This window comes from Passer domesticus, chromosome 3, assembly GCF_036417665.1.
Source record: "Passer domesticus isolate bPasDom1 chromosome 3, bPasDom1.hap1, whole genome shotgun sequence".
In the NCBI taxonomy this organism is placed as follows: Eukaryota; Metazoa; Chordata; class Aves; order Passeriformes; family Passeridae; genus Passer; species Passer domesticus.
The window spans coordinates 56184838-56210855 of NC_087476.1; the positions used below are offsets into that span (position 1 = coordinate 56184838).

Here is a 26018-nt window from a genome sequence, read left to right on the forward strand (position 1 = left end):
CATTAGTATTTTTTCCCAAATCTGAATTTGTGAATTTGTTGATAAATGAGCTCCATGCTGGTGGAGTTTCCAAACCTTGGCCTTTGGAAGATTGGAATGGGGAACTAATTCCTCTTCTCTCTTCTCTCTTCTCTTCTCTTCTCTTCTCTTCTCTTCTCTTCTCTTCTCTTCTCTTCTCTTCTCTTCTCTTCTCTTCTCTTCTCTTCTCTTCTCTTCTCTTCTCTTCTCTTCTCTTCTCTTCTCTTCTCTTCTCTTCTCTTCTCTTCTCTTCTCTTCTCTTCTCTTCTCTTCTCTTCTCTTCTCTTCTCTTCTCTCTTTTCTCTGCCAGGCCCACCCTCCCAGCTGCAGTGAAAAGCATTCTGTGAGCTCTGAGCTATTAGGTAACTCAGGCTGAAACAAAAAGTGCCATTGTAGTATGGCATTTGCCCTGCCTGACCCACCAGTTAGGGGAAGGTGAATTTCCTTCTTTCATTGTACACAAACAAACAAAAAGAAAAAGAGAATGCCAATTTTTCCCACAGTGCATGCATAAATGCTTTTCAAAATGTACAAGTTAGTACTTTACAGGTTCCAGTCGCTTAAATTATGACTTGACTGTTACACCCTCTGATATTTTTAGTGCACTTGTGCCAAAGGCAGTTTAAAATGTGTTTTAAAAATGTTTGCAGGTATAAAAGATTTTAAAAACGCTTAGAGCTCTGAACTGTTTGAACCCATTAGTCATGTTGCAAAAACAAACACATAGGAAACCTTTCCACTAGCAAGAAATTACCAAGGAAGGAATGTTTAGTCCCCAATGATAGCATATGAGTAAGAAAATTGAAGAGTTAAAGTTTTCTCAGATTTTATCAATCATGTCACCTTAATGATACCTTCATTCTCTAAAACTTCTCAATAGAAACGGAGTTTCATGTTTTACTTATACAAAGCTTTCTGACTTACGTTTTACAAAGGCTTGTGTCAATGGTAAGACTGTGCAGCATGCCCAAAAGAAGTGATCGTTATAGTCTCATTGGAAATATGAAAAAGGTATTTACCTGGATTGATTAAATTCCCATTAACTTCAATGTGTATGTAATATGCACACCAGCAAGAGCTCTAGTGTATCACTGCTCATCATTCCAGCCTGGTGAAATAAGACCTAAATGAAATGCAGTGCCTCTTTGCAGCTCTTTGGGCTGTCTATGGACTGGTTCCTGGTTTGTCCACACTGTTCTCAGCAGCAATTTGTACAGAAAATCCAAAACATTTTGAGAGTCATGAAGATTGTCATCTCAAGAAGTGGAAGTATTTAAGATTATTGTATGGTTTTTAAGACATAGCTTCTTCTTAAAATTACTAGTTCAGTGACTGGTTCAAAGAAGCTGAGGCTCTAAAACATGTGACTTCCATGGGAGCCATCCCTCTCTGTTTTAAAATCAGTGTTGCCAACAAAGAAGATTTCATGGAGGATGTCATGAGGCACACAGGCTTTGCCCCTCTCTCTTTTACAGCACCATTCCATTTCCTCAGTGTTTCCCCACTACCTGCGTTTCAGCAGGTAACTGGAGAGTAGAAGCCATTAGTCACATTTAATTGGGTGTAATTCCCCTCTGCCTGAAGTGGATGACTACTCTAGGTCCAGTAAAATGCATCTGTATCTTTCTGTTAGATCTAAAGGAAGCCTTATGTGACAAGCCTGGACCAATTTAGATGCCTGAACTGTAGTTATTTAATACTAAATATATCCCTTCTGGATTAGTTTTCCTTGAGAGTTAGGTGTACATCTTCTAGTGGATCTGACCAGAGTTACTACTGTAACTTCATGATGCATTTCATCAAGAACAAATCTATCTCAGGAAAGGTTTGCATGGAAAACAGAAGTGATGGTGGAACAGCAGTGACTTCCCTTGTTCCCATCCCTTGCTCTCACCCCTTAGAGGCATAGAAACATATCTGATGTCTTTGAATATGAAGTCTCCTCTGCTGTGCTACATAAAATGCAAAAGTCAGCATCAGCAGTCTGCTTTAATACTCAAAACTTTTAAATAATTTGCACTTTACTTTCATTTTCAAAAAAGTGTATTCAAACCTCAATTTTGTTTTGATTAGAGTTTTCAATTGTAGTTGATGGCATAGTGATTTCATTACTAAGAAAATAGAAGAGACCCTGAATAGCTGGTTTAGGTGGTGAGCAGACATGTTGTTTCCACTCGGGAACTAGCTCATGTAGACTTTTATTAAGAAAAACCAAACCAACAACCAAAAAACTCCTTAAACAGTGAATTTTAGAACAATTTATGTAGCATATTTTTACTTATTCTTCCATTACAATCAGAACTTTTGTTTTCAGATCTGCTGAAATATGACAAATTCATGGTGTGATTCAGATAAAATACAGCTATGTACAGTCTTTGCACTGTGAAAAATAGGGGGAAAAATCAATTTTCTATTGCTTCAAGTTCTTTCACTCAACAGTAACATCGGTGTTTGGGGTTTTAACTACATCAGAAATGTAATTAAAATTTGCTTGTGCACAAAAGTGTCGTCTTACATTTTCACATACATTTTAATTTCATTTAATATTGTATTTTAATACAAACTTTATATAATGTTATTATTGTCACTAGATTTAAGTGAGTAATATACTTATGAGAGTTATGTAAATGTGGCAGAATAGTGAATTACTGTGAAAAAATAATTTCAGAATTTGGGATTATTTAGTATTCTTTTCATATGTTTCTCTAGGTCTACCCAGCATATGTTTGATTTTGCAGAAGCTTCACTGAGATTTTGTCTTCACAGGACATACATAATTGGAGTATTATTTGAATTCAGTCTTCAAAAAACTGCTTCACTTTCAAGAATATTTGTTGTTCTGTTGTGGGGTTTTTTAATTAAATCAAAAGCACATATATTTTCTGCATGGCTACGATTTGTGACTCAATCCCAGCACTGTATCTGTAAGCAAACCCTTGCCCTGTTTTTGTTGGTCAAGTAAATGACATTATTTTTTTTGTGGTATCAATGACAGCAGAGGAAATCTTTAGCAAAGATGTGTACAAAGGCATTGTAAAGACAGTCTCCAGTAAGGTTTTTTTGTTGTCAAGACTGTTATAAAACTCCATGTAAACACTATCTAAGTGAGCATGTAAAAAACATTTGAGGAGAAATACTTTTCTGTGCTATTCATACTCATTGCAGTGTCACTGATATCCTTAGTCATATTCTTCTACCTGTTATTTCCATCAAGTTCCCCTGCCTGTGCCATCCTCTCCTGGAGTTGTTCTACAGACATAGTCCCTTCCCTGAGCAGCGAGCAGAGATGGGTCAGCTTCCTCCAGAGCAATTTGCTGCAGGGAGACATCCAGGCAGTCGAAGTGCACTTGCTCTGCCCATATTCCAGAGCAATCACACAGCCTGAGGAAGCACAAAGATGTGATTTGAGGTTGTCCTTGTGTCTGCAAAAAGTGCTTTTCTTTCTTCATTCTTGTCTCCTTGATGTTAGAGCCTCCACAGCACCACCATGCATAGCTGCTTCCTCCAGACCCAAAGCATCACAGGTTCTACTCAGCCCTGTTGCAACCCTACTGATTTAGGATGGATCTCAAGGCCGTAATTGGTGCAGTAGATGAGGGAACTCAGCAGATTCATTGCCAGAATAATTTAGTGCTGATGTGGCAAGATTTTTCAGCTGTAAGTGTTAGAAGGGATTTCTCACCTGTGTTGCATTACGAGTTTAATACCACCAGTGTGTGTGTGTGTGTGAGAACACCTCACAGAGCAGGACCATTTCATGGTTTAACATTTAGTGTAATGGGGTCCAATAAAATCGTGTTAAAAGATGTTAATGTTGCAAAGAAAAACATCAGAAGCAAGGAAATGCCAGAATTAATATGGCCTGTGGAAATTCAGCTTCTTGCACATTATGGTGCAGATCTTATTACCTGACATCCTAGGCTTTCCAGGGGGTGTCTTTTTTTCCAGTAATGCATAGTTATATTTTTCTTTTAATGTTCCTCACTGTATCTTTGTTAAACATGAAGAATCCAAAGCCCAATTAATATAAAATCCTTTATCATGTAAATATTTATCATATATCTTTATTTCAGTTCTTTGCTGCCTAATAAATGCATATCTTTTTCACAGTGATCTCAAATTATCAGACACTTTTAACAGTGTTCATATTTGAACAGGTGAAGGTAGAAATTGTATAAAACTTTGATTATTTTAAATAAAAGTTTAAGCCAAATAGGACTTTCATTTTTCTACATAAAAGTAACATTTGTACACAATCTTATAAGTTCAAGGTATATTTTCCCTTGGAAAATAAGCTTGGATCATTAATTAGGTCTTCTGTACCGTTGGAGTAGCAGAACTAGTCCACTGCTCAGACTGGTCACTAATGACTTTTGTAATGAGTTTCACAGGTATCTGATGAGTGCTTAAGGTTATGTTTGTGGTGTTAGTGCCAAATCTAGAAGAGAGGACAGCAAACTGTGGTGTTCCATCTCAGCCAGTCCCAGTATTCTTCTTCTGTCCACATCATACCCCTGCCTCTGTCACATTTTTTGCATTTGGCTTCTGCTCTCCTCTAGTTTTGCCACCATGGAGAGCCCATTCTTCTTTTGTGCCCTGATTTCTGTTCCTTCTCCCTGTTCTTTTTTTCTCTCTTTTTCCTCCCTTCATTTGACTCTACAGGGTTGTGGTTTTTTTTAACTTTCAGGGTACTGCCTGGGTACCCTGTACCCAGGGCACTGCACAGTGGGAGATGGAACAGACTAAGAGGGACAGTTTTGATAGTGTCAAATTTCCTGATGGCGTGGGGTTCTCCAGGCACTCAGAAGTAATCCTGAGGCTTGTTCAGCACCAGCATCTTTGAGATGGAAATTCAATGCAGATAGGGTCTTCAGAAATTCAGGAGCCACACTGCAACAGGAGCTCGCCAACAGGAGTGACAACAGGCCTTTTAGAATCTTACAAACTGAAATAAATGTGGACACCATTTTACAGAAATTATAATTCCTGGGTATTGGTAATTCTCCCCCTCCCCTTTCAATTTTGGAATTTTGCCTCCAACTTTCAGGAGCTGAAGCAAATCAGCAGCATAATGACGTGACATTCAAAACATGAAGACGGCAGTCTGTTCTCACAAATATTTGTATTTGAAGGTTTTTAGCTGAAACTTTACAAACAATTTGTAGCAGGCAACCAGAGTAGGAAAGTTCAGTACAGTTCAACAGAATTCAAACTAAAACTGGAATCTTACTCTTGTGAATTATTCTCAACATGCATTTAACTAAAACGGTGAGAAAACCTGTGTAAACAGAGAGAGGGAAAGGAAAACAGAGCAGGAGTAAAGAAAAAGGTTCTTTTTATAGCATTTAACACATGAGAATGTAAATAAATGTGGTGTTAGTGAAAGTTAATTATTTTGAAAACAGTCAGCAAGGCAGATTAAGAGGTAAAACAGTGCAGCTGAAGACAAAGGAAACAATATTTAGTCTTTGATCAGACATTTTCACAGTGATTTTCTGTTCACCTTCAAGGGTGGCATAATTTTATGAATAACAGAATTTGTTTTGCTACTTGAGTAGCCTTGAAGAGAAATGGTGTTCGTTCCATATGGCCACTTGAAAGAAAATCCCATGCCTGTTCGTCCTTTAAGAAATAACATTTTTATTTATTAAATATTTTCTCTCAAAGAGGGACCCTAAAGATATACAATGAAGTTTACATTTAGTCTCAGAGGACAAGCCAAATCTATACTCTATGCTTCTGCACATTTCTTCAGATAATGATCATAGATAAACTTCATCATCTATGTGCCAAGCAACAAACCTGAAGTACTCTCACTTTTTAAGCATTTTGCTTTCATTGCAATATTCTTAAATAAGAAATAGTCTTTTTTTTTTCTTCCCTAGTTTATTGCATCACACAGGAAGTGAGTATTTTTGATACAATTGCTCAGTGGCTTTTCTGCTATGACCTTTCAACTTTTATCAACATTTATCAGTTCAGGTTTTTTGGTGGTAATTTTTTGGTTCTTTTTTTTTAAATGTTTAATGTTAATTTATATGGATAAAGCATAATTTTTCAGATATTTAGATTGCTTTGTAATGTTGGTCAAAACAAAATGCAGTAGTCGTGTGAGCTATGGTAGGAAAACTCATCTGTGAGTATCCAATTACTGTATCATCCCTGCCCACGAAAACTAGGGGTCTTAATATATTCTTCATATTAAAAGTGCTCAGATTATGTTAATGTGTGATGGAACTATCTTTGGGCTTCTGTGGTAGTTGCCCACCACAAGACATGCTGTCACTTTGAAAAATCCAGGTGTTGGGATATCTGGGTGACAGACTCTCCAGCAGCTGATTAACGTCAGTGGTTGAACTTCGCAGACCTGGGGAGTGAGATCTGAGCCCCAGTGCATATGTGAGAGACAGTGCTACTGGTGGCAACCACAGAATAGAAAAGAAATTGGAAAGGAATGTCTAAATGCCAGTAAATTTAAGAGCAAGGAGATAACAAAAATATGGTAGAAGTGAGAGTATGGTAAAGGGACATGGAAAAAGAAGATCTACTAGGGTTTATACTATATAGCTACTAGGCATATACTTACTTTTCTAATTAATTTTACTTATGTTATTGTATTTTATAGCTCTCAATACATTATGTTTTCAGTCATTTTAAATTATATTTTATATGCAAAATGAAAATATTACCTTTCTGGTCAAATCTCTATAACTCAGTTGAGACAAACTGCTCCTGAATTTAAACACATCCTGTCAAGGAGAGACTGTTGTAATTTCAGTGTCTTTAAATGATTTTGAATATATTTTTTGAACAGTTCTCTCTGACACTGACACACTCAGGAGACAGTACAATAATCTGAATTACTATTTCTCATGTTTGTATATAATGCACACTGAAGGCATTTTTCATGGCAGATGGTCATATGCTTATAAATCTGAAGTATTTTACTGTATTTCAGATGTTATGCTACTTTAATGACAATGGGTTAGCACAAAACTATAGCAATGATGTTTGCACCTAAATGTTTATGAAATACTGCCTGTCAGGTTTGGGTTTGTGTGAGCCCTGACTGTGTCTCATGCTCTGTGAGTGGCTCATCTCTATGAGTGATTTTCCGTGGTATTCAGCTGAGCGAACTTATATATCTATATAATATTTACCATTAGTCAAATCCTTTTTTCTGTTGGGCCTGGTGAGTGTTTTGCCATTTGTCAATAACTTCAATAGAAGTGAGTCAAAGTCACTTTTTTTCCCCTCTGAAATACGTTTAAAGTAGCAAAAAAGAAGAGTTTCTTGATGCAAGGTATCCTGAAAGTTGTCATTGAACTTGCTGTTTGTAAAGGGAATGGTTTTTTTTAATTGTGTCTCTCACACCAAGCGAGCCTCAGTGAGTGATATTTCTAGGTGGATTTAAAACTGGAACTTCGAAACCTCCCACAGAGCCCTGGATTTTGCATTAGAAAGCTAGCGAGCAAAATGTTTTTTCCTCTGCTGAAAATGCAAGTAATTTAGATTACCAGAAGGTACAATTAAACTTTTGCTGGAAATCATGAAGATCCCAAGGAGATACCTAGTCTGCAAGAGAACAGTTTTCTAATTTTTTTTTTGACAGTGATGGATTTTATCACCTCCAATCAGCCTACAGCAGTGTATTGCAGAGATCAAGTTGGAAGCTAAAATTCCTTTTATGTACTTACGTCTTGCAATTATGAGTGAAAACAGTGCATGTATTCATTGGTGCAATAGGAAAATATAGTTAACATACAGTTAGCAGATTCACAAAATTAAAAATACCATATGAATTATTTAACTAATGGTGCGCTTTGCCCCAGAACCTGGTGTTTATTATTTTGAGCTTTAGCAGGAAACAGAAGCAGTATCAATTGGGGAAACATTTCTTGGCCAAGCTGAGAACAGTATGGCTTTCTCATTTCAAAGTGGGGAACCTGGTTCTTTGGTTTCTTTGTTCCTAGTTAAGACTACTCCCCAAGCTATTTTAGCTGAACATTTAACCCACTAATGGAGCCTGGGGAAGTGCAGTTGGCAGCTGTTCATGGGATAATAATGAAACACACTGTTTAGTACAGCAAACCGCTGCTGTAAAGTGCGGGAAATATTTTATAGAGATCCCAGTGAGCAGAGCAGGATCTGCTTTAAGTTCTGTTGTGATGGGGGGGAGCAAGAGGAAGTTGTGTTTCAAGTGAGAGTAACCAGCAGTGCTTTGCTCCTGCAGGTGAAGAAGCCGTGTCCGGAGTCCGATGGTTCAGAGCCGCAGAATCCCAGGTATGGTGCTGGAGGGCCGACGCCGACTGACTGCGGTGCGGTGGTGGAGAGCGAGGCCGAGCTGTGCCGTGGATTTGTAACATCAGAGCCCCAGAGTTGCATTTTGCAAAGAACAAGTGGTTGGATCAATTGTAATGGTTTTCACTCTAGAAAGGGGATTTTTCCCTTTTCCCTGTGAAAGATGCAGCCTAGAGTCTGGGATGTTGAGTGTAGATGATGGCATATCACTGAATGGTCACATTCAATTAAAAAAAAATCCCAGCTATTAAATAGTGTAGGGAAATCTGTGTGATCAGCTCTCACTTTCTTCAGTTATCCCTTTTCTGCATATCTGAGTCTTGAAATTTATTGAAAATATAGTTTACTTCAAGTGTGGAAAACTAATTATTTATTTGGGAAAATTTGCCCTTACCAAAACTTCATTTTGTTTTCACATGTGAAAAACATGCTGTGTTCATAAGCTGGAAAGAAGCCATACATTCCTTTCCAGCACAGGCATTTCTAATATCATGTACATGGGAAAAAGGAAACAGATTTAACTTCCATGTTTTGCACATGCATGTATGTATATGGATGATTTTGAGCAAGTGAAGTAGTAACTGTTTTAGATGTGCATCTTCCTGATCGTTAGTAAACTGGTGAATAGTTTTCTTCAATATTTAGTGAGTACTCCTTGTCTTTGTCTTGCTTCTCTATAGAAGACTATTCCAGTGTCATAAAAGCTCAGAAGCTTTCATTGTGAGGGGAGAGTCACAAAATAAACCTGACATTTCACTAAAATTGTCACTAAAACTCAGAAAAGTTAAATAATTCAAGGTTTGCCCCCCAAACCTATCCTTACCTATATTTTAACTATGTTCCTTAATTATTGCAGCAGGATCCTCTGGGGGTCATCTGCAGCATCCAAAGCCATTGTAGTACCTGTGCCTTGAGCTGCACTGTGCACCATCTGAATTTCTTTGATTAGCTCATGTCTGTTATTAATATGTATTTTCATTTAGTTTGGTTAGAACAGAAAAGGGAAGAGATAGTTCAATGTCCAAGTATGCTTTCAGTGTAGTCAGTAGCAGTTTTGACCTGGACTTCAGTGGAAACTGCTTTGCCCTTCAGTACTCACAACTTCTAAATGAAAGACTTATTTGCTATGCTGCTGCTTTGGATTGAAATTTATTGTAAAGGTCAAGTTCTTTCTGAGTGTTTTGACACCATGGAGAATCTCAGTGTAGCATAACCCTCATATACAAGTGTGTAGTTTTAAGTGTCGTGGTTGCCCAAATGAGACTATTGTAATTCAAGCCTTTAAAATCCATTAATTCCAGTCTGATGTAATTTCATCAAAGGGTGATGAAAACAAACTGCAACAAACCTGAGGACCCAGAATGCAATGTACTGTTACTATCTCTGCACATCAGGAAATTTCTTACAGGCTATAGTTAAATTCTTTGTGCTGTGTCTGAGGACTAAGATAATTATTTTTTTTTCTCCTGAATGTGCAAGAGAATCCATGCTACAAATAGTTAATCAAGCAGTTTCATTTCTTGAAGTGCATTTTCAAACAGAAACACTTTTCATTTTGAGCTTTTCAGCCTCAGTTGGAGGTTATATCAGATAGAACTAAAATTCCTGTTCCAAGCCTGAGCATATGCCATGCTGTGTGTACGGCCTGAAGTGGGATTTTTTGGTTGCTGTGTGAGTTTTGGTCTTGGAGGGGAATCTCTGACAGACATTGGGCTGGAGCAGCACTAGAGGGCTCTGTGTGGCACATCACACTTCAGAGCCTGGAGCAAGGTAATTCTTCTCTAAACAAGGCTTAAGTGAAAACACTGCACATAAAATGAAACATCAGCATAAAAATGAATGCTGGAGACACACAGCCTTACAGAATAGCTCCTGGCTTGGGACCTAAGGCCAATATCATTCATTTATTTAGCTAGCTTTATAGTCTGTTAGTTTTGGATTTGAAACTATTACAATAAATGCAGATGGAAAGTGTTTTTACAGTAGGGAAGTAATTAAATTGGGTGTGGGAACCTTGTCAGGAGAATTCTTGGAGTGACATGTGTGTATCAGCAGATTCTTTGTCTTGCTTGGCCTGGGTTTGTCTTTTAGAAAGAAGCAGTCAAACTGCAGATGTGACTGCTAAATTTTTTAAGGGATATACTAACCTATGCAGCATATCAAAAAATTCTTTTCAGAAGAGACCAGCTGTACCTGCAATAAAAATCAATCTTGTCAGCACTTCTTTAGAGAAAGTGCCTGTTGTCTTAACAGACAGGTAGATTGCTACACACAGAGGGAGAGGGATCTGTAGTTGAAAACGAAGTTATGGTGAACAGGAGAGTTGTAAACCCAAAAGGAAGCATGCTTCTTCAATGTCACTGACAGACATTTTGATTCACAAACAACTTGGTCTTGCAAGTTCTGTCAGTTTCTTGGGATTTTTTTTTGTCAAATACCTATGAAGGGGTTCTGAATACTTCCTTTTATACCTAGGTAGTGGCATTATACCTTAGAAGGTGGTGTTGTGGCTGTATCAATATTATGGCATTCTTTCTTCATAATTCTGTAGTAAAAGCCAAAGTCTGCAAGCCTGGATAGTTATCCAATCATGTAAAATGCTTTCTGGGGATGTTGCTGTGTGATACAGAGGCAGTGAATACTTAGGACTTGCCAACTGTTTCACCACAAGTCTGGAACAGGCAAGAGCCGCGTGATGAACAATCCTGACATGCTGGCCCTGTGTCAAATTCACTAGCAAGGTTAGGGAGAGAAGTTCTTGTCTTCAGAGTCTACAGACATACATTGCTCTTAATTTTCTTATATGACAGGTAACTTTAAAATGGTATCAATCCCAAGTGTGCTGAACAGCTCCTTCGTGAAATTTAATGTCTTACAAGAATTGCTGAAGTCTAATGCAGTGCTTGAGAATTAGCTTGTTTGCAGTTATCAACAAAATACGTTAATAATAAAAAAATCCATTTTAATTCTAATAAGGAATAATTCTGTTACCCTAAAATCTGTAAGCTACGCTTAAAACCTCATACTATGTGAAATGCTACAATATGTGTTATTCTGAAGTCTGGTTAAATGCTAAATATGAAGTCCAAGACTTGTGCTCACACTCAGCAACAGCATATTCTATTTGGCCACACATCCCAGGGTAGCATCTTTCTTTGACATAGCAGTCTGCTTGATGAATGCATCTCTCCTGCCCCCAAATTCTCCTTCTCATACCACCAGGCCTGCCAGAGATTCCACTGTAACGCCAAAGTCATGTCTGCAATTGAGGCATGAGAGTAACTATTGGTTTTTCTGGGCTATAAAATGAAATAGGGAGGAGAGAAATTAAATGAGGGAGTGGAAGTCTGCAAATGGAAATTCAGCAGGGTCTTCTACTGCTTCCTCAAAGTTCACTGATTATAGGAAAAATAATAATGGTTTTTTTACCATCTGGAGAGGATGGAAGACTGCAGCAGAATTAAGAGATTTTTCTAACAGTTTAAACACAGTTTCTTTTTTTCCTGGAAAGGCAAAGGAAAGTGGCTGGATATTTCACATACTTTCCTTCTTTAAGCTATGATATTTATGTTGTGATGAAGCTATCTATGGGAAGAAAGGGAAAGCTTGAAGGTTTTGATGAGTAGTTTCGTAAGTTTGGGATAAAAGTTAGCTGGCAAATCAACTTAGGCATACTTAGGATGCACAGTGTCAAAAAATACATTACTCATGTATTTGCAGAAGGGCGATAGATTTTTGTATTAGTAAGTTAAAATTAAGCCCCACAGAGCAAGAAGCCCTCCACTTTATTGCATGACTTTTACTACAAACCTGTGGATCCAGTATTTCCAATAATATCCATACTTCCTGAGTTTTCCTTTACATACTTTAAAAAAAAAATCTAAAAGCAAAGGAAAAGGAAATTAAGCCAGTCTTAAGTAAATCCTCCCATTTAAAACTTCATCAGATGCTGTAAGAAGAGTGTCAATCAGGGGCACTACAGTTACTGCATTGGTACCAGTTAGATAGGGTTCATCCCTATGTGTTACCAAACTACAAATTCTCCAGTGATGATCACTGGCAAATATTGAATCATATGCACAGATCAAGTTGCCAGATAAAGCAGTTGTCCAAAAAAGCTCATGGGGATTTTTTATGTGTTTAAAAAGGCCTCCAATATTTCAATTCAATATGGGTTTCAGTGAGGTTGCTAGCATAGATTGCAGCTGTTCATCAGATTATTGCTTTTCTGTTCTTCAACACCCACGCTTCTATGTGCACCACAAAGTAAGATTTAAAAGATACTAATTCCTGTTTCTGTTTCATCTTAAAAGTCTTTCTTAAAACTTTTGAATGAGAAGTAGGCTTTCACATTTTCTCACAGGTCTCATTTAGATACCTACTCGTGGTTTTTAATTGGTCAGGATACAGAGTGCACATACGCATCCAGAAACAATTATTGTCATTAATGTGTTCCCCAGTAAATAGATGGTATTGAGTGTCAGTGAGAGCTACTGCAGTTTTCCTATTCACTTCTCTGGACCAAAGTTTGTTTCCTCTGCAGTTTGGGCTCACTGTTGTGGATGCAATGTTCACTATGTTCACTGGATCTGAGCTATGCTAATGCTTCATGTATGCATTGCCAGACAGTGTTTCCACAACCATTCATATACTTTAAAAAAATTAAAAGCAACATGTATCTTCTGCATCTTATTCCAGACAATCAGATAATCACATTTCATGCTCATCGATTTCAACTAAAATACACCTGAGATTTCTTCCACCAACTAATTCCCTCAACAAGACCTTAACAGTCTTATCTCAGAATGATCAGGGTGATGGTTCATTATTTCAGTCAGGCATTGGCTGGCCCATATTTACCAGATCTAACACTCCAACCCCTGAGCCCAAATCCAGGCTTTACAGGCACCTGACGGATTCTGTGATGAGGCTTTCATGCCTTTTCCATGACTTTGAAAACAGCTGACCGTCTGCGTACCCATTCCTAATGGAGTGGGATCAGCAGTACCTTCCCATTCATTTGCAGTTCTAGAGATGAACAGAATTACTGTTACATGGTAAAGAAAGAATTATTGTTACATAGTAAAGAGGAGCTTGCAATTGAGCTGCTGAGCACAAAAAGCCAGCAACAGCTATGGAAACTGTGCGGAAAGTTGCATTAATTATAATTTTTAAAAATACATAATATTTGTTGTGCAGTAAAAATTAGCAAACCAGTCTACCCAGATTTCATATGTGTTGTTTAAATACATTAGGCTCCCTAATTTTCTTCTCATGCATGTCTTAGAAGATTTTTAGAAGGTAAGGGTTTGTTGTCTTGTGAACCATATGTATGCTTTTCTGAGTCAGAAGTGTAGCTCCAATCTATCCCATATTGAATAATCTGTAGATCATAATGACATAATAAATGGGCTTCGTTTGAGGAGATTAGTTATTGACAGGACTCTGATTTAGACTTTGAAGGTGAGATTCCTCTCATCCTGAAGTAGACATGTAAGGTAGGCACTTTTGAAATTCCATTTATTTGAACTTCTTTCTATTGATGTCTTACTGTATGCCTCTTCTCCTGGGAAACCATGCAGACTCCACCAGCAATCACCTGTTGCTCTGCTGATTTATTGCAAGACCCACTAGATACACAGTTTGATCAAAGGCAATGAAAGCATTTCTTTCAGTTTTACAGATTCAGCGTTTCTGCAAAACTGGTCAATTCCAGAAGGGAATACCTGCAAAAATAAGATTAATCTTTAGCCAGGAAAAAAGACGTTTTGACTGGCTTCTGGTATTTCTTGGACTTGGAGCAGTCTATAAGGAGAAACAGACACAGCAAAACAAATTTTCTATGAAAAGACAGAATAATTAAATTGAAAGATTGTCACAAGTAATTTTGGGGACTGGAAGAAAAACTAGTCAACAAGAGGGATGGTATATGCCAGAGTGTAGCATTCATGTCAATGAGGCCACTACAGTTACAAGCACTTCACCTAAGAGAAATGTTTGGCAGGATCAAGCCCAAACTACTCCGTCAAGACAGTGACTGACAAAAAACATACAACAATTTTCCAATTTAAAAATAACTACATTGTGGAATAAGATTTCTTGTAAAGACTACATTCTGGGACACACAGACTTAGCTTGCGGACAATGTTTTATACAAATCTGGTCCTTATTAAAGTTTTGTGCACTCATTTAGTCTGCGTGCCACTTAGGCAGTTGGAATCAATCAAAGTGTTTGGGAGATGATTCTTCACAAACGTGTAACTGAGCGACACACAGCAACCATGACAATTGCACTACAGCTCCTACAAGGAGTAGTGCCTTGCAACGTCGGTTTTATTTTCAGGCATGTAGTTTTCAGGCAATGCAAGTCTCTCCTTTTTTTAGATCAGTCTGTGTGCTGTCTCTCTGCCTTCTGAGCACTGATGTTCTCATTCTTTAACTGCAGAAATTCAGTCTTCTGATTACCCAAGGCCTATTGAAGCTGGTCACTGTCTGCCTGTCAGGTTTTGTTGGCTCTGGATCAAGCCCCGAAAGAGTTCTGAAAATTTATATGAGATGTTTACAGAAATTACAATAATCTATTTAGAGTGCAAATACATGGTAACTGATGACATCACAGGGAAGTATTTTAATGATTTATATTAACAGCTCCCTGTAGCTTATAACAATAAAAGTAATGTACTTTTTTATTTTTCATGTCTGTTAAAAATTCCTGGGGTTTTTTGTTAATATTGGGCATAACATACTTTCTGTGATATTAATAATCATTTATCCCTGTGATCCCAAGCCAGATCATGTCACTGTTAAGATTTCCATTAACCTGAGTCAGTGATGGGTCAGACTTCAGAATGAATGAAAGCAACAAAACCTAAAGGATATTGTTTTTGTCTGTTTGCATTCATTTTTGGAGTTTTGTTTGTTTGGGGGGTTTTGTTTGTTTCTTTGTTTTTTATCACCACATTAAAAAAAATTGGATATACAAGATTCTAACAGAAGTGTTAGTGGAAGTAATCTGGAGATTTTGGAGATCAAAGTGCCTTGTGTTTTTTCAGTTTGCTAAAGAGAGCAGGATTTCTGCATTAATTAATGTATCCATCAAACTTTTTTAATTCTTTAATCTGCAGGAATATTTTAGGGTAAATACTGGTTTTGAGCGAAAGATAAACTAGGATTACACCTATGAATGTTTTTGCTTGATCGAGTAGTTTCTTAGAGCCTTATCCTAAAATTTTAACTGGATTTTGAGCCATAAAATAACAGTGTTTTTTCTTCTTATGTGTGCAGCACATGTAATAACAATGAGAAGGAGCTCTGTTTCTTTCTCCTGTGGTCTATTTTTTGCTCTGTAATATCACATTACCTCAGTACATAGGAGAACTAATTCAGACTCTGTTCCAACTTCTTTGACCTCTTGTATACTCTAAATATATTTTACCATTGGTGAGCCTGAATAGTAAAAGTATTTGATTCCACCTACTTTGCACTTCAAATATAGCTGAAAAAATTCCAAGAAGAATGTAGACAATAAAAAGAAAATGGCCATTGAGATCCAAATCTCCTGTTCTGAGATTGGTTTGCTTTTTATGCAAATCACGTTTTTTCTCAAATATTTTTAAGTGTAATTTCTAGATGTTTCACGTTTTAAATGTCGTCAGTCAGTCCCGTGTACTCAGTAAACAGTTAACTAACACCACGCAGTTATTATGCTGTGGTCATATTTAACATACCAGAATTCATCTCTTTACCATCCTACTAGGCCCTGATCAGTCATTAGTGAAAAAATAAGTAGGAAATAAAAAGAGAATTGTCATGGTTTATTCCCAGCTAGAAACTAAGCACCACACAACTTCACCCTCCACACACCCACCCCAGTGGTATGGGGAGAAGAACCAAAAGTAAAACTTGTAGCTTGAGATAAAACTGTGTAATAATTGAAACAAAGTAAAATATCTAATAATAATTATTAATAATAATAATAATTATAATAATTATAATTATAATTATAATTATAATTATAATTATAATTATAATTATAGTTATGGAAAAAACAATACAAACAAGTGATGCACAATAGTTTGCTGATAGTGATGCCTCACTGTTTGCTGACTAATGCCAGACCCTGGCATTATCCGTCCCAGAACCCAGATAATCCCCACTTCTGGGTAACTCCTGCAGTTCATAAGCTGGGCATGATATTCCATGGTGTGGAATATCCCTTTGGCCCATTCAGGTCACCTTTCCCAGCTATGCTCCCTCCCAGCCTTTTTTGCATGCCTCCTCCCTGGCAGAGCATGAGATACAAAAGAAAAAGGTCCCTGACTTAGGATAAACACAACTTACCAAAACCAAAACATTCTCATGCTGAATCCAAAACAGCACTGCAACAGCTACTGAGAAGAAATTAACTCTATCACAGCTAAGGACAAGAAAGAACAAAAAAAAAATCCAGATAAAAAGAGACCACATGCAAATAAGATGAGACCACTTGTAAATAATAATTGCAAGCTTGCTTTCTTTTTTCCTACCATCTGCATCTTCCACACATTACACAAATGCATGTTAAGCCTGTTGTAATATTTTAGCCTTTGCCTCCCCTCCTTATGTTAAGACAGCCTTATCAGAGAGCAGTTCTGTACCTCAGCTCCCTCCACGCTCAGCTTAGTCTGAGCACCAATCAGTGTTGCTCTCCTCTGGGAGCAGAAGTCAGAGGATCCAGTTGACAAGGAGGGAGAGGCTCCTCCATAAGCAGCATCTGGCTCTTTGGCAGATTTGTCAAGCACTTCTGCTAATGGGTTTGGATTTGCCCCAGGGTCTTTTATGTGGTTACATTGCAGATGGTCTGTCTGTTCTATCTTCTCCTTTTGAACACTTTTATTAAAAAAACCCCAAACTGATAAGGTTCTTTATAGGTCTCACAAGATGCCTGTGCAGGCTCCTTTCTGTTAGTCATTGCAAAACTGTCCATATATCCAAATGTGTGTCTTGAGTTTTGTTGGCAATTCTGGACTTAGTTCTCCAGTTTAGCTGCCAAGTGATATAATTTACTGTGATCTGAGTTCGTATTATTGTCAAATTTCTTTGGGAATTTCTTAATGTCATTTGGAGAGCAGAAGTAACTTTACCTCCTCTTAAAGCATGAAATATACTTGCCTTCCACTAGCCATCCACCTTTGAAAACATAAATTTAAATCTGGTTTTGGTTAAATGTGAAAATTAGCATGATGGTCTCAATCTAATTCACAGGGGATTTGTGTCTGCCATTTAAGAGAGGCCCAGGACTGAAGCAACAAGTCTGTGGGAAGGTATGTTTGGCAGAGCTATGGAGAAACGCACATGCAGTGCCCAAATAAATAAAGCAATTCCACGGATCAACTTTTTAACAGAATTATTTATTGTGTGGCGTGAGTGCAGAAGAGGGCAGAGAGGGAGGACATCCTGTTTGGTGAATTCCGTTTAAGTTCTGTTTCAATTTACAACTAAATCTCTGTCACTTTAATTTTTAAGGGTTTTGGGATTTTATTTGCTTTTCAGTGTAGAAGTAATTGGCAGGTGACTAGACATAAGATCATGTTTTATTCCTATGTTATTTCAGGCTTATGTCTTATTTTCCTTCTAATTATGTAGATTAAATTAAATAGAAAATAAACCCCTGTGCTCTCAAAGATGTAGTGCTTTTCATGACTTTCTCAAAATAGTACCAGAGAAGCACTTTCATCCCTCTTAGCATTTCATTATTATACCATGTTTCCCAACAGCAATATTTTAACATTTGCTGAGAAACAAGAATAAATGTATCATACAAAGCAGTCATGTTATTATGAACATCTCGTGCCCTGCCCTGTCTCACAAACCAAGTTCTTGGGGAACCAGAGGGGAACCTGTGCTAAATGCAGTAAAGTTGCAGTCTTGCATCTGCAATATGGACGTGGGTGGATGTGGGCTTGTTTCATGACACCTAGTTTTTCCCTCAGTACTTTGACAGAAGTGAACATCTAATGATTTTAAAAGGCTAAGCACTATGTCAGAAGTCTTGGTGAGATCCAACCATTTGGTGTAAGCCATGTTTTGAACAGAGGGAGCTCTAAAGGAGGGTAACCAGCAGAGAGGCTGGTTCCCAGGGCTACTCCTGTGGCTCTGGCCATGCAGGCAGGTATGCCGTGGCCTGGGGGCTGGGTTATCAGCATGCAGGCTGAGCTGGAAGTGGAGGTGTTACAGATTTGCAGCTGCTACCTGTTCCTTCTCTTGGCCCAAGGGGATAATTCAAGGGAGTGGAACTGTGCCCCAGAGTTCTCAGCGACACGTATTTATTAACTCTTAGAAAAATCACCTACTTCACCCCAAATGAGAAAGGTGTGTATGCTTTAAGTTTCAAATTGTAAAATAACTTGGGGAAATCAAACAGCAAAGCAAAATGAAGTGTAGTCATTTTATATCAGTTGTAAAGAACAGCCAGCATCGGTGCATTTATCAGAGCATCATTGTCTCTCTTTCTTCTGATAATGGAATTTGTTTTGAGTATAATTACTTATTCAAAGTTCTTTTAGATACTTCCAGGCAATAAGGTCATCCTGTGCAAAATGACAAGGGATGTGTGCAGCACACCTAGTAAACCTTGCCATCCAGAATGGCTGTGCCCAGCTACCCCTTACAGTGATCAGATGCTGAAGCAGTTAAGGCATCAGGCAGTCAGCAAGTTGCATGTATTTGTTTTATAGTCTAACCAAAACTCATTGTTGGGGCTTCGATTAGAGAACAGAAATAATTGCTTTTGACACAAACTGTTTTTGAGCCAAACATAATGTGCTCCACATGAGGTAAACTACAGAATATTTGTCTTGGGAGCCAGGATTCAGATCAGGTTTAACTTACAAGGGGAACTTCACTGTTAAAAGTGAGATGTGTTAATGTTTCCCATGTTAAGACTGCTTGCCAGTAATTCTCTGTATATTGTATTTACCAAGAGAAGTTTCAGAATGTTTGCATTAAAATATGAATAGAGCATGAAAACTACAAGTTTTTGGCAACTCCTGTATTCTGCGTAGTCTGTCATCATAACTCATCCTTTCTGGAAGCTGGTGAAGTTGTTGCAAGGCCCCTGTACTGGTGGCTAAAGAAATTACATTGAAATGAGGTATGGTCACTCTTCATACAGCACACCTGAAAGAGCTTCTTTTGCTATGGACATTTCCTGGTGAAGAAGAACCATGTTACCATAACTAGTTTGAAATATAACAGACATCTCAATAGGGTGAGTCAGACACAACCCACCCATTACTCTTTTTTTTAATGAAAATATGAGTTCACACTTACATCATGCTGTCCAGGCTCCACTGAAGCCAACAGCAAGATTCCCAGCCCTTCATCCCTGATTTCCCAATTTTATATTTGCTTAAATATTGTCTGACATGAATACAGTTGACATTATTATATTTAAATTCATAATATTATGACTGCAATAAGCAGTGTCATATTGAAAGCTGTGTTTTACAAAGGACAGAATAGCAACAGGCTAGTAATTGGCAGAGCTGATCATCTTCACATTCCTCTGTATCTATGAGAAATAGTCTGTTGCTTAAATCAGACTCAAAACCACCAAAGAAGGACTTTGCGAGACCCTTCAGCCACTGGGTTTGTTACCTGTTCCTTATGTCCACCTGTCAGAGATGTAGAAGGGATCTGAAATTTCCAGCAGATTTTTCAGATGTGACTGTGAGCAGTTGTTGTACAGAAGTAGCGCCACAGGGGGGAAGGCCACAGGCTTGCTGTTTGCATTCCAGCCATCTCCACAGAAGTGTTTGTTATTTGTTTATGACACAGCACATCATGTTGTCAGAACCACAGCATTTGCAAGTGCCTGTCACATCTGGAAGTGATCAGAAGCTGTTGGGTGAACTCATCTTTGAAAATGTGGCCCTGTAAGCCAAAGACTTGCCTTTAGATCTTATGTATCTGTAAACTGGTAGTTTATATTTCATGTAAGTTGGATACTTGTCAGCTTCCTGTGGAACTGTGCTGTCATTATCACTTTTGATTTACTTAAATATTTGCATAAGGACTCCAAAACCCACTTTAGTGTTGTGTTTTGTTTTGTTTTGTTTTGTTTTGTTTCTTTGTGGTGGTTTTTTGTTTGTTTGGTTGGGGTTTTTTTGTAAAGTAGCAGGTGCTTGTGTATCTTTATGTTTTCTGTTCACATGCCCAGGCTTGGGATGGGCCTGTCTCTATGTGGAGTAAAAGAATTGAGCACCCAGCCCCTCGTTCTGCTATTCCTTCAGTCCCTGGTCCTTGACACTAGTTATGTTCTCTCTCTGGCTCCTGGAGTGATTTTCTCCAACCAGCTGCCTTTTTCCTTGAGAAGATGGGAATTATCCATTCAGACACCACATTGCCTCTTTCCAGATACTTCCTCCAATGACTGGAGTGTAAACCCTGAGCCAAAGTCGCATCCCATCAAAACTGTGGCTCTCACATTAGGATAGCCCAGAAAAGATATCTGAAAGGCTGGGATCCAGCTGGCCGGAAGGTGTTATTCTGTATAGCTCTGCCTTTTGTGTGTGCTTTAGTGTATATATCAGAATGGAACAGTTTCCCATATAAAACTATCATTTGCTTTCATCAACTCAAACCTATTTTTAACTTGAGAGTGGAGATATGATGTGGAATAGGAGCATATGGGAAAAAAGCACCTCCTGTTGCTTGCTTTTTCAGTGTCAGCCTGCCTATTTCCCTGCTCTGAATCTGTTTTGTAATTGAACAATCTCCTGAGCATAGAGCATGTGAGCTGGAAGCTTATGCTGAGGTAAATAACTTAGTAAGTTCCAGTCCCCTGATTTATCTTAATTTTTATTTACTTATTTTAATCGTGGTTGGCTTTGGACAAGTCAGCTACATGTCCAACAGGAGAATCAAGAAGTGGCTTCTGGGTATTCTATGTTATATCCAAAAGTGGATATCCAAATTAATTTTGCATTGTCTTTTAATTGTGACAGGGAAATGACATTCATTGCCAATAAAAGTCAGAAAGCAGTGAAAAATTATTGTAATGTGGATTTGTGGCTGAGTGAACTGCACTAGAATACACAGTTTTCTGTGGTTTTCTGGAAACCACATTAAATGACATTAAACTGAAATAAAATATCTCAGTCAATCAGAAACAAGGGGAGCCATGCAGTTACTGACTTTCAAGCAAATAATGGTTTTCAGCAATTATGTAGCACAACAATCCAAGCTGTCTAAATTAATTGATGTGTTTAATCATCATAAGAGCAAAGCTAAACTTCTCACTTTCAGGAACAAGAAGAAAATAACCAGTTTTTCTTTTCCAACAAAAATAAACTTGAATTTTTAAGCAATTATCTTTCACAGTATTTAGTGATATCTTCTCATTAGAGTCACAAAGAACAAATACATGTATCTTTTTCAGTAAAAAAAATTAATATCAGCTTATTACTAAAGAAGTAGCCATATACTAGATCAACAAAATCTCCAACCTTTGGCAGTTGTTCCTGCAGTGAGAAAAGCAGGAAGCATAGATTTAATAAAGACAAAAAATATCTGACACCTAATTGTTAGGAAGCACAGAGAAGCTCACGGTGCACAGGGTCAAAAAACGGAGGGTGATAGTAAAAGCTTAACTGGGGAAATGGGAATGGGGGTGGGGAAGATGCTGCAGTGCTGTTAAAAGAAATGTCTTTTTCTTTAGCTGTGAATGGTGTAAGGGGCAATCTACAATGCCGGCCTTTGTCACCAAACCTGCTCGCCCACTTTCTCAGCTGAGCCCTCTGCATCAAGTGCATCCCAGGCACTGACACTGCCTGCCTGTAAAGTAATACTGTCTACAGGAGGGTTTTTGCTCCTGGTATTAGGTTTGAATAGCCAGGTGAAGAACAATAGGTAGGAAAGCAAAACTGAGATAGAATCACAACTTGTGCCCTTTTATGCCCCAAAGAATTACCTAAGGAGTCCTATCCTCTCTAAGACAAGCAGTTTATTCGAGATCAAAAAAAGCTCTTAAACAAAATCAGGCACTTTTGAATTTTCCTCAAATTATTGTTCCTCTCCACAGTGCAGTTAGTGCAATATCTGGGTATGGGTTCTTTTCCTGTGAGTTTGAACTCATGCGCTGGGAAGCTGCATGGTGATACTCAAGCTTGTCATGAGTAGTCCATAGGGAGTCTGGTACAGCCCTTACTTTATACTTACAGTTTTGCAAAGCTCAACCTTGTGATTTATTTTTTTTTTATATATACCGATGTGGTATTCCTTGGCATGGTAGAAAAGCTTGGATGTTTTAATTCTTTGTTTCACTAAGGTTCCCTCTCTTTGATACCCTCTGACACTGGTTGTAAATTAATGGAAGTATTTTTATTCTTGGAATATGAATGTGACTTTACTTTTGCCTCTTTCCATTACTCTTTTAATATGAATGTTGACACTGTATTTCCAAACACATAAGAAACAGAAATTATACAGCTGTAATTCACCTCCTATCCCCTAATGATTGCAAAAAGGTAAGCACTTGTTTTCTGTATTGCTAAAACAAAATAGTAATAAAATTAAACTCTGAGGAGCATTTGCTGATTTTGTCAATATAACATGACATTATTTTACTGCTTCTTAGCACTGTTATTGCTTTACAAGTCAAGAAAGGAGGCCTCAAGGAGAGCAGGAAGGAGGTCTTGCTGGTGTCCAGTACTATCATTTGTTTTTAAATCTGGCAAGCGTTCAGAACTTGTGTGTTGGAGGAGCAGCTTTTGGGATGTTGTGCCTAGAATAGCAAAAGTTCTGCTATTTTGGCCATCGACTAAGCTTAAGAAGATCTATAGGTGGGCTTGATGAGCCAGGGAAAACAAGAGGGGTAGTTGTCTCAATGGAACAGATTTATTTCATTGGATGTGCTCTTCCTTCATTACCTTTTACAGTGACAAAAAAAATGACAGACTGCCATAAACAGTGTAAAAGCACATGGAAAAGAAAATATTATCTTTTATTTTGGGGTTGATGAAACGATTTGAAATATTACTCATTTGAGGAGGTTTTTTTGGCTGTGTGTTTTGTTGCGCTGTAGATGGAGGTCTTCTGTGGAAAGGTATTGGGAAGTTTTTTGTTGTGTATACACTTAAACACGTGTTTTTGTGTATATTGAGCACCAAAGAATTGTAAGATTGGATGTATCTGTGTTAGTGCACATGAATTTGTATATTCCCTGGAAACCTGTCCATCATCCAGAATCTCTCTCTCTCTCCTCCCTCTTTCTTACTGCCCACTGTAGCCTTTGAAGTGTTGGTCTAACTTCTTTTTAATTGCATTATTTACAGTTCTTGTAGGGGCGAGTAAACATTAAATATATCTGGTTTAACTATGAATGTAATTAAAAAAAAAAAAAAAACAACCAAACAAACCCAAAAAACAGAACCCCAAAACATCAGAAAAAAAGCCTTTATAATAGTGCTGTTATCTAAATTATTGTTTTTAACTTTTTTGCAGATTTTATGTAGAATGACATTTGTGCATGTGCATCCATTTTGATTGTTTTTGTCAGAATAAAGGCTTGTATGAGCTAGTTCAGACTGCATGTGAAAGAGAGATGAGCTTACTTGTCCTGTTTAGAACATGGCTGAAAGATCTGCCTAAAAAAATCTGTTTGGGAAATGGAAAAAAAAAAAAAAAAATAGAAACATTAATCCACTTGTCTTCAAAACAGTGTAGTTGATCTGAGATGTGATACCATTAGGAAACAGATTTAGCCAAGTTTGAACAGTTCTGTTATCCAACTTTCCTATTGCACTAAAATTTAATTTGAAATAAAGGGAAAGTTTGCTTAATTTCAGAACCTCCAGGCTGGCTGATAACTTAAATGGACAAGACTCCACATTTCTGCGAGAAAGTATGGAGTGTTTAAGAATTGGTGTTACAAGAGGAGGGATACTAGGAAAGCAGGGGTGAAACTAACCTAACAATAATAGTAATAGTAGTAATAGTAGGAAGAAGAAGATGCATTTTTGCCTCAGTGAAGTTTCATGAGATTCTGCTAAAGAAATGTATGTGCTGAATTTCCTATCAAAGAATTTTAAATACTTTAAAAAAAATTATTTACAAACTAAATTAAATAATGCAATTTTAAATAGCCACCATCTAGTCCTTCTTTCAGTTCTCCTGTCATTTGGATTTGCTTCAAATTCTGTACAAAGGAAATAGTATTTGTAAAATGTTCTGGTTAGGCTGGGATTTAAAGTACTTCGTTTTCATGTTAGAATATTTATTCTTTTATAACTCTTTGATTAACTATTTAATACTTTTGGTCTTGTTGGTAAAAAAGTTTGAACTGGATTATGAAACAAAAGTTTACATTTTAAAACATGATCTCTTTCAAGAAAATTATATAAATATGTTCTACTTGTAGAATTAATAAATAATCAATGGAGTTACAAGCTGTGGAAGGACCCAGTTCTTAGTCCACCTTATAAATAGTTAAACTGGAAATGTAGATGGATAACACAGTTATATCAATCCAGATTTTCTGAAAATTAATTTTACATCTGCTGAAGAAAAGCAGTGCATAAATGAATATGTGATCATAATGAAGGGAAGGAAAAAAAAGAGGAATTTTAAAAACAACTGTAGGAGGAAGACTTGGGCTTTTTGCCTTTAAAACAACACAAGTGTAAGCTATACAGAAATAGAGAGATGCAGTTGTCGCATGGGGCAGTCATAATCAGTCCTGCTTACACCTTCTGTGCAAGGCTGGGTTATGGTGCTGGGCTGTGCACTCTGGTGGTGTGGGCTGGGGCACTGCTCATCCACACTTCTAAAGATGGGACAGAACAGGGTGGAATTTATCTCTTTGGATACTGTTCCTTAATTCACTTCTGAGCAGAGGCTAACCCTTGAAAAGATGTAACTTCAAGCTGGGGAGCAGAATATGCTGTAATGGGGAAGGTCCAGAATCCCCACATGGATATATTTTTGATTCAAACCTTCTTCTGTTGGGTAGGGTTGTCCACAGGTTGGAGTAAAAGCCCACTGAGATCTGGGAGACTGTTCTGTGACATGGGATGTTTTAGAGACTTTTCCAGTAAGCCTCTGCAATGATCCAATAAGCATGTGCAAATACCAACTTTCAAAGAACTTTAAGCACAGCCAAAGCAGAATAAAAGAAAAATCTGTCTTGCCAGGTTCCAGGTTTTTGCTCAGAAGCTGGGAATAATGCAAACCTAATTCAAACAGTCAAGAGATAATTAAAATTTATTCTTATCCACTCCATTTCCTGACAAAATGTATCTTTTTATACGATGTAGATTTTTGCCTAATTATTTTAAAAAGCAGTTGAAGACATTGTAGGAGCAGAAAAATTAAAGTTCAGTTATGTGCCGGGCAGGGAAACAGAATATGTAAAGTAAAATCGTACAGAGTATTTTTTTAAGCACCTTTAACAATAAAATTTATTCCACCTAAATTAGAACACACTGCATTTACTAGAAAGCAGTCTTTACTAAATAGCTGCATAAACTTAGAAGTATTAATTACTCCTTCAGAGATTTCTTTTAAACTTCTTTTTTTTTTTTGCACAGGAAAGCACATACTGAACCTGAACCTGCTTCTGATTAAGTCAGTGAAAGCAGGACTCTGATAAACATTTAGTTTAACAAAATGAATTCAAGATGTTGGATTATTTTGTCCATTTTACTAAGCATTTTTCCTGA

The 26018-nt window shown here is 37.5% G+C and overlaps 1 protein-coding gene across 7 annotated transcripts in view; it reads left to right on the top strand.

The window, feature by feature from the left end:
* Nucleotides 1–26018, top strand: part of EYA4 (EYA transcriptional coactivator and phosphatase 4) — a 140334-nt gene that overhangs the window by 66438 nt on the left and 47878 nt on the right. For all 7 annotated transcript variants that reach the window (XM_064413226.1, XM_064413223.1, XM_064413227.1 and 4 more), the window contains exon 3: nt 8252–8301. In XM_064413226.1, coding sequence (XP_064269296.1) covers nt 8252–8301 — 50 coding nt within the window. The remainder of the gene's footprint in view (nt 1–8251; nt 8302–26018) is intronic.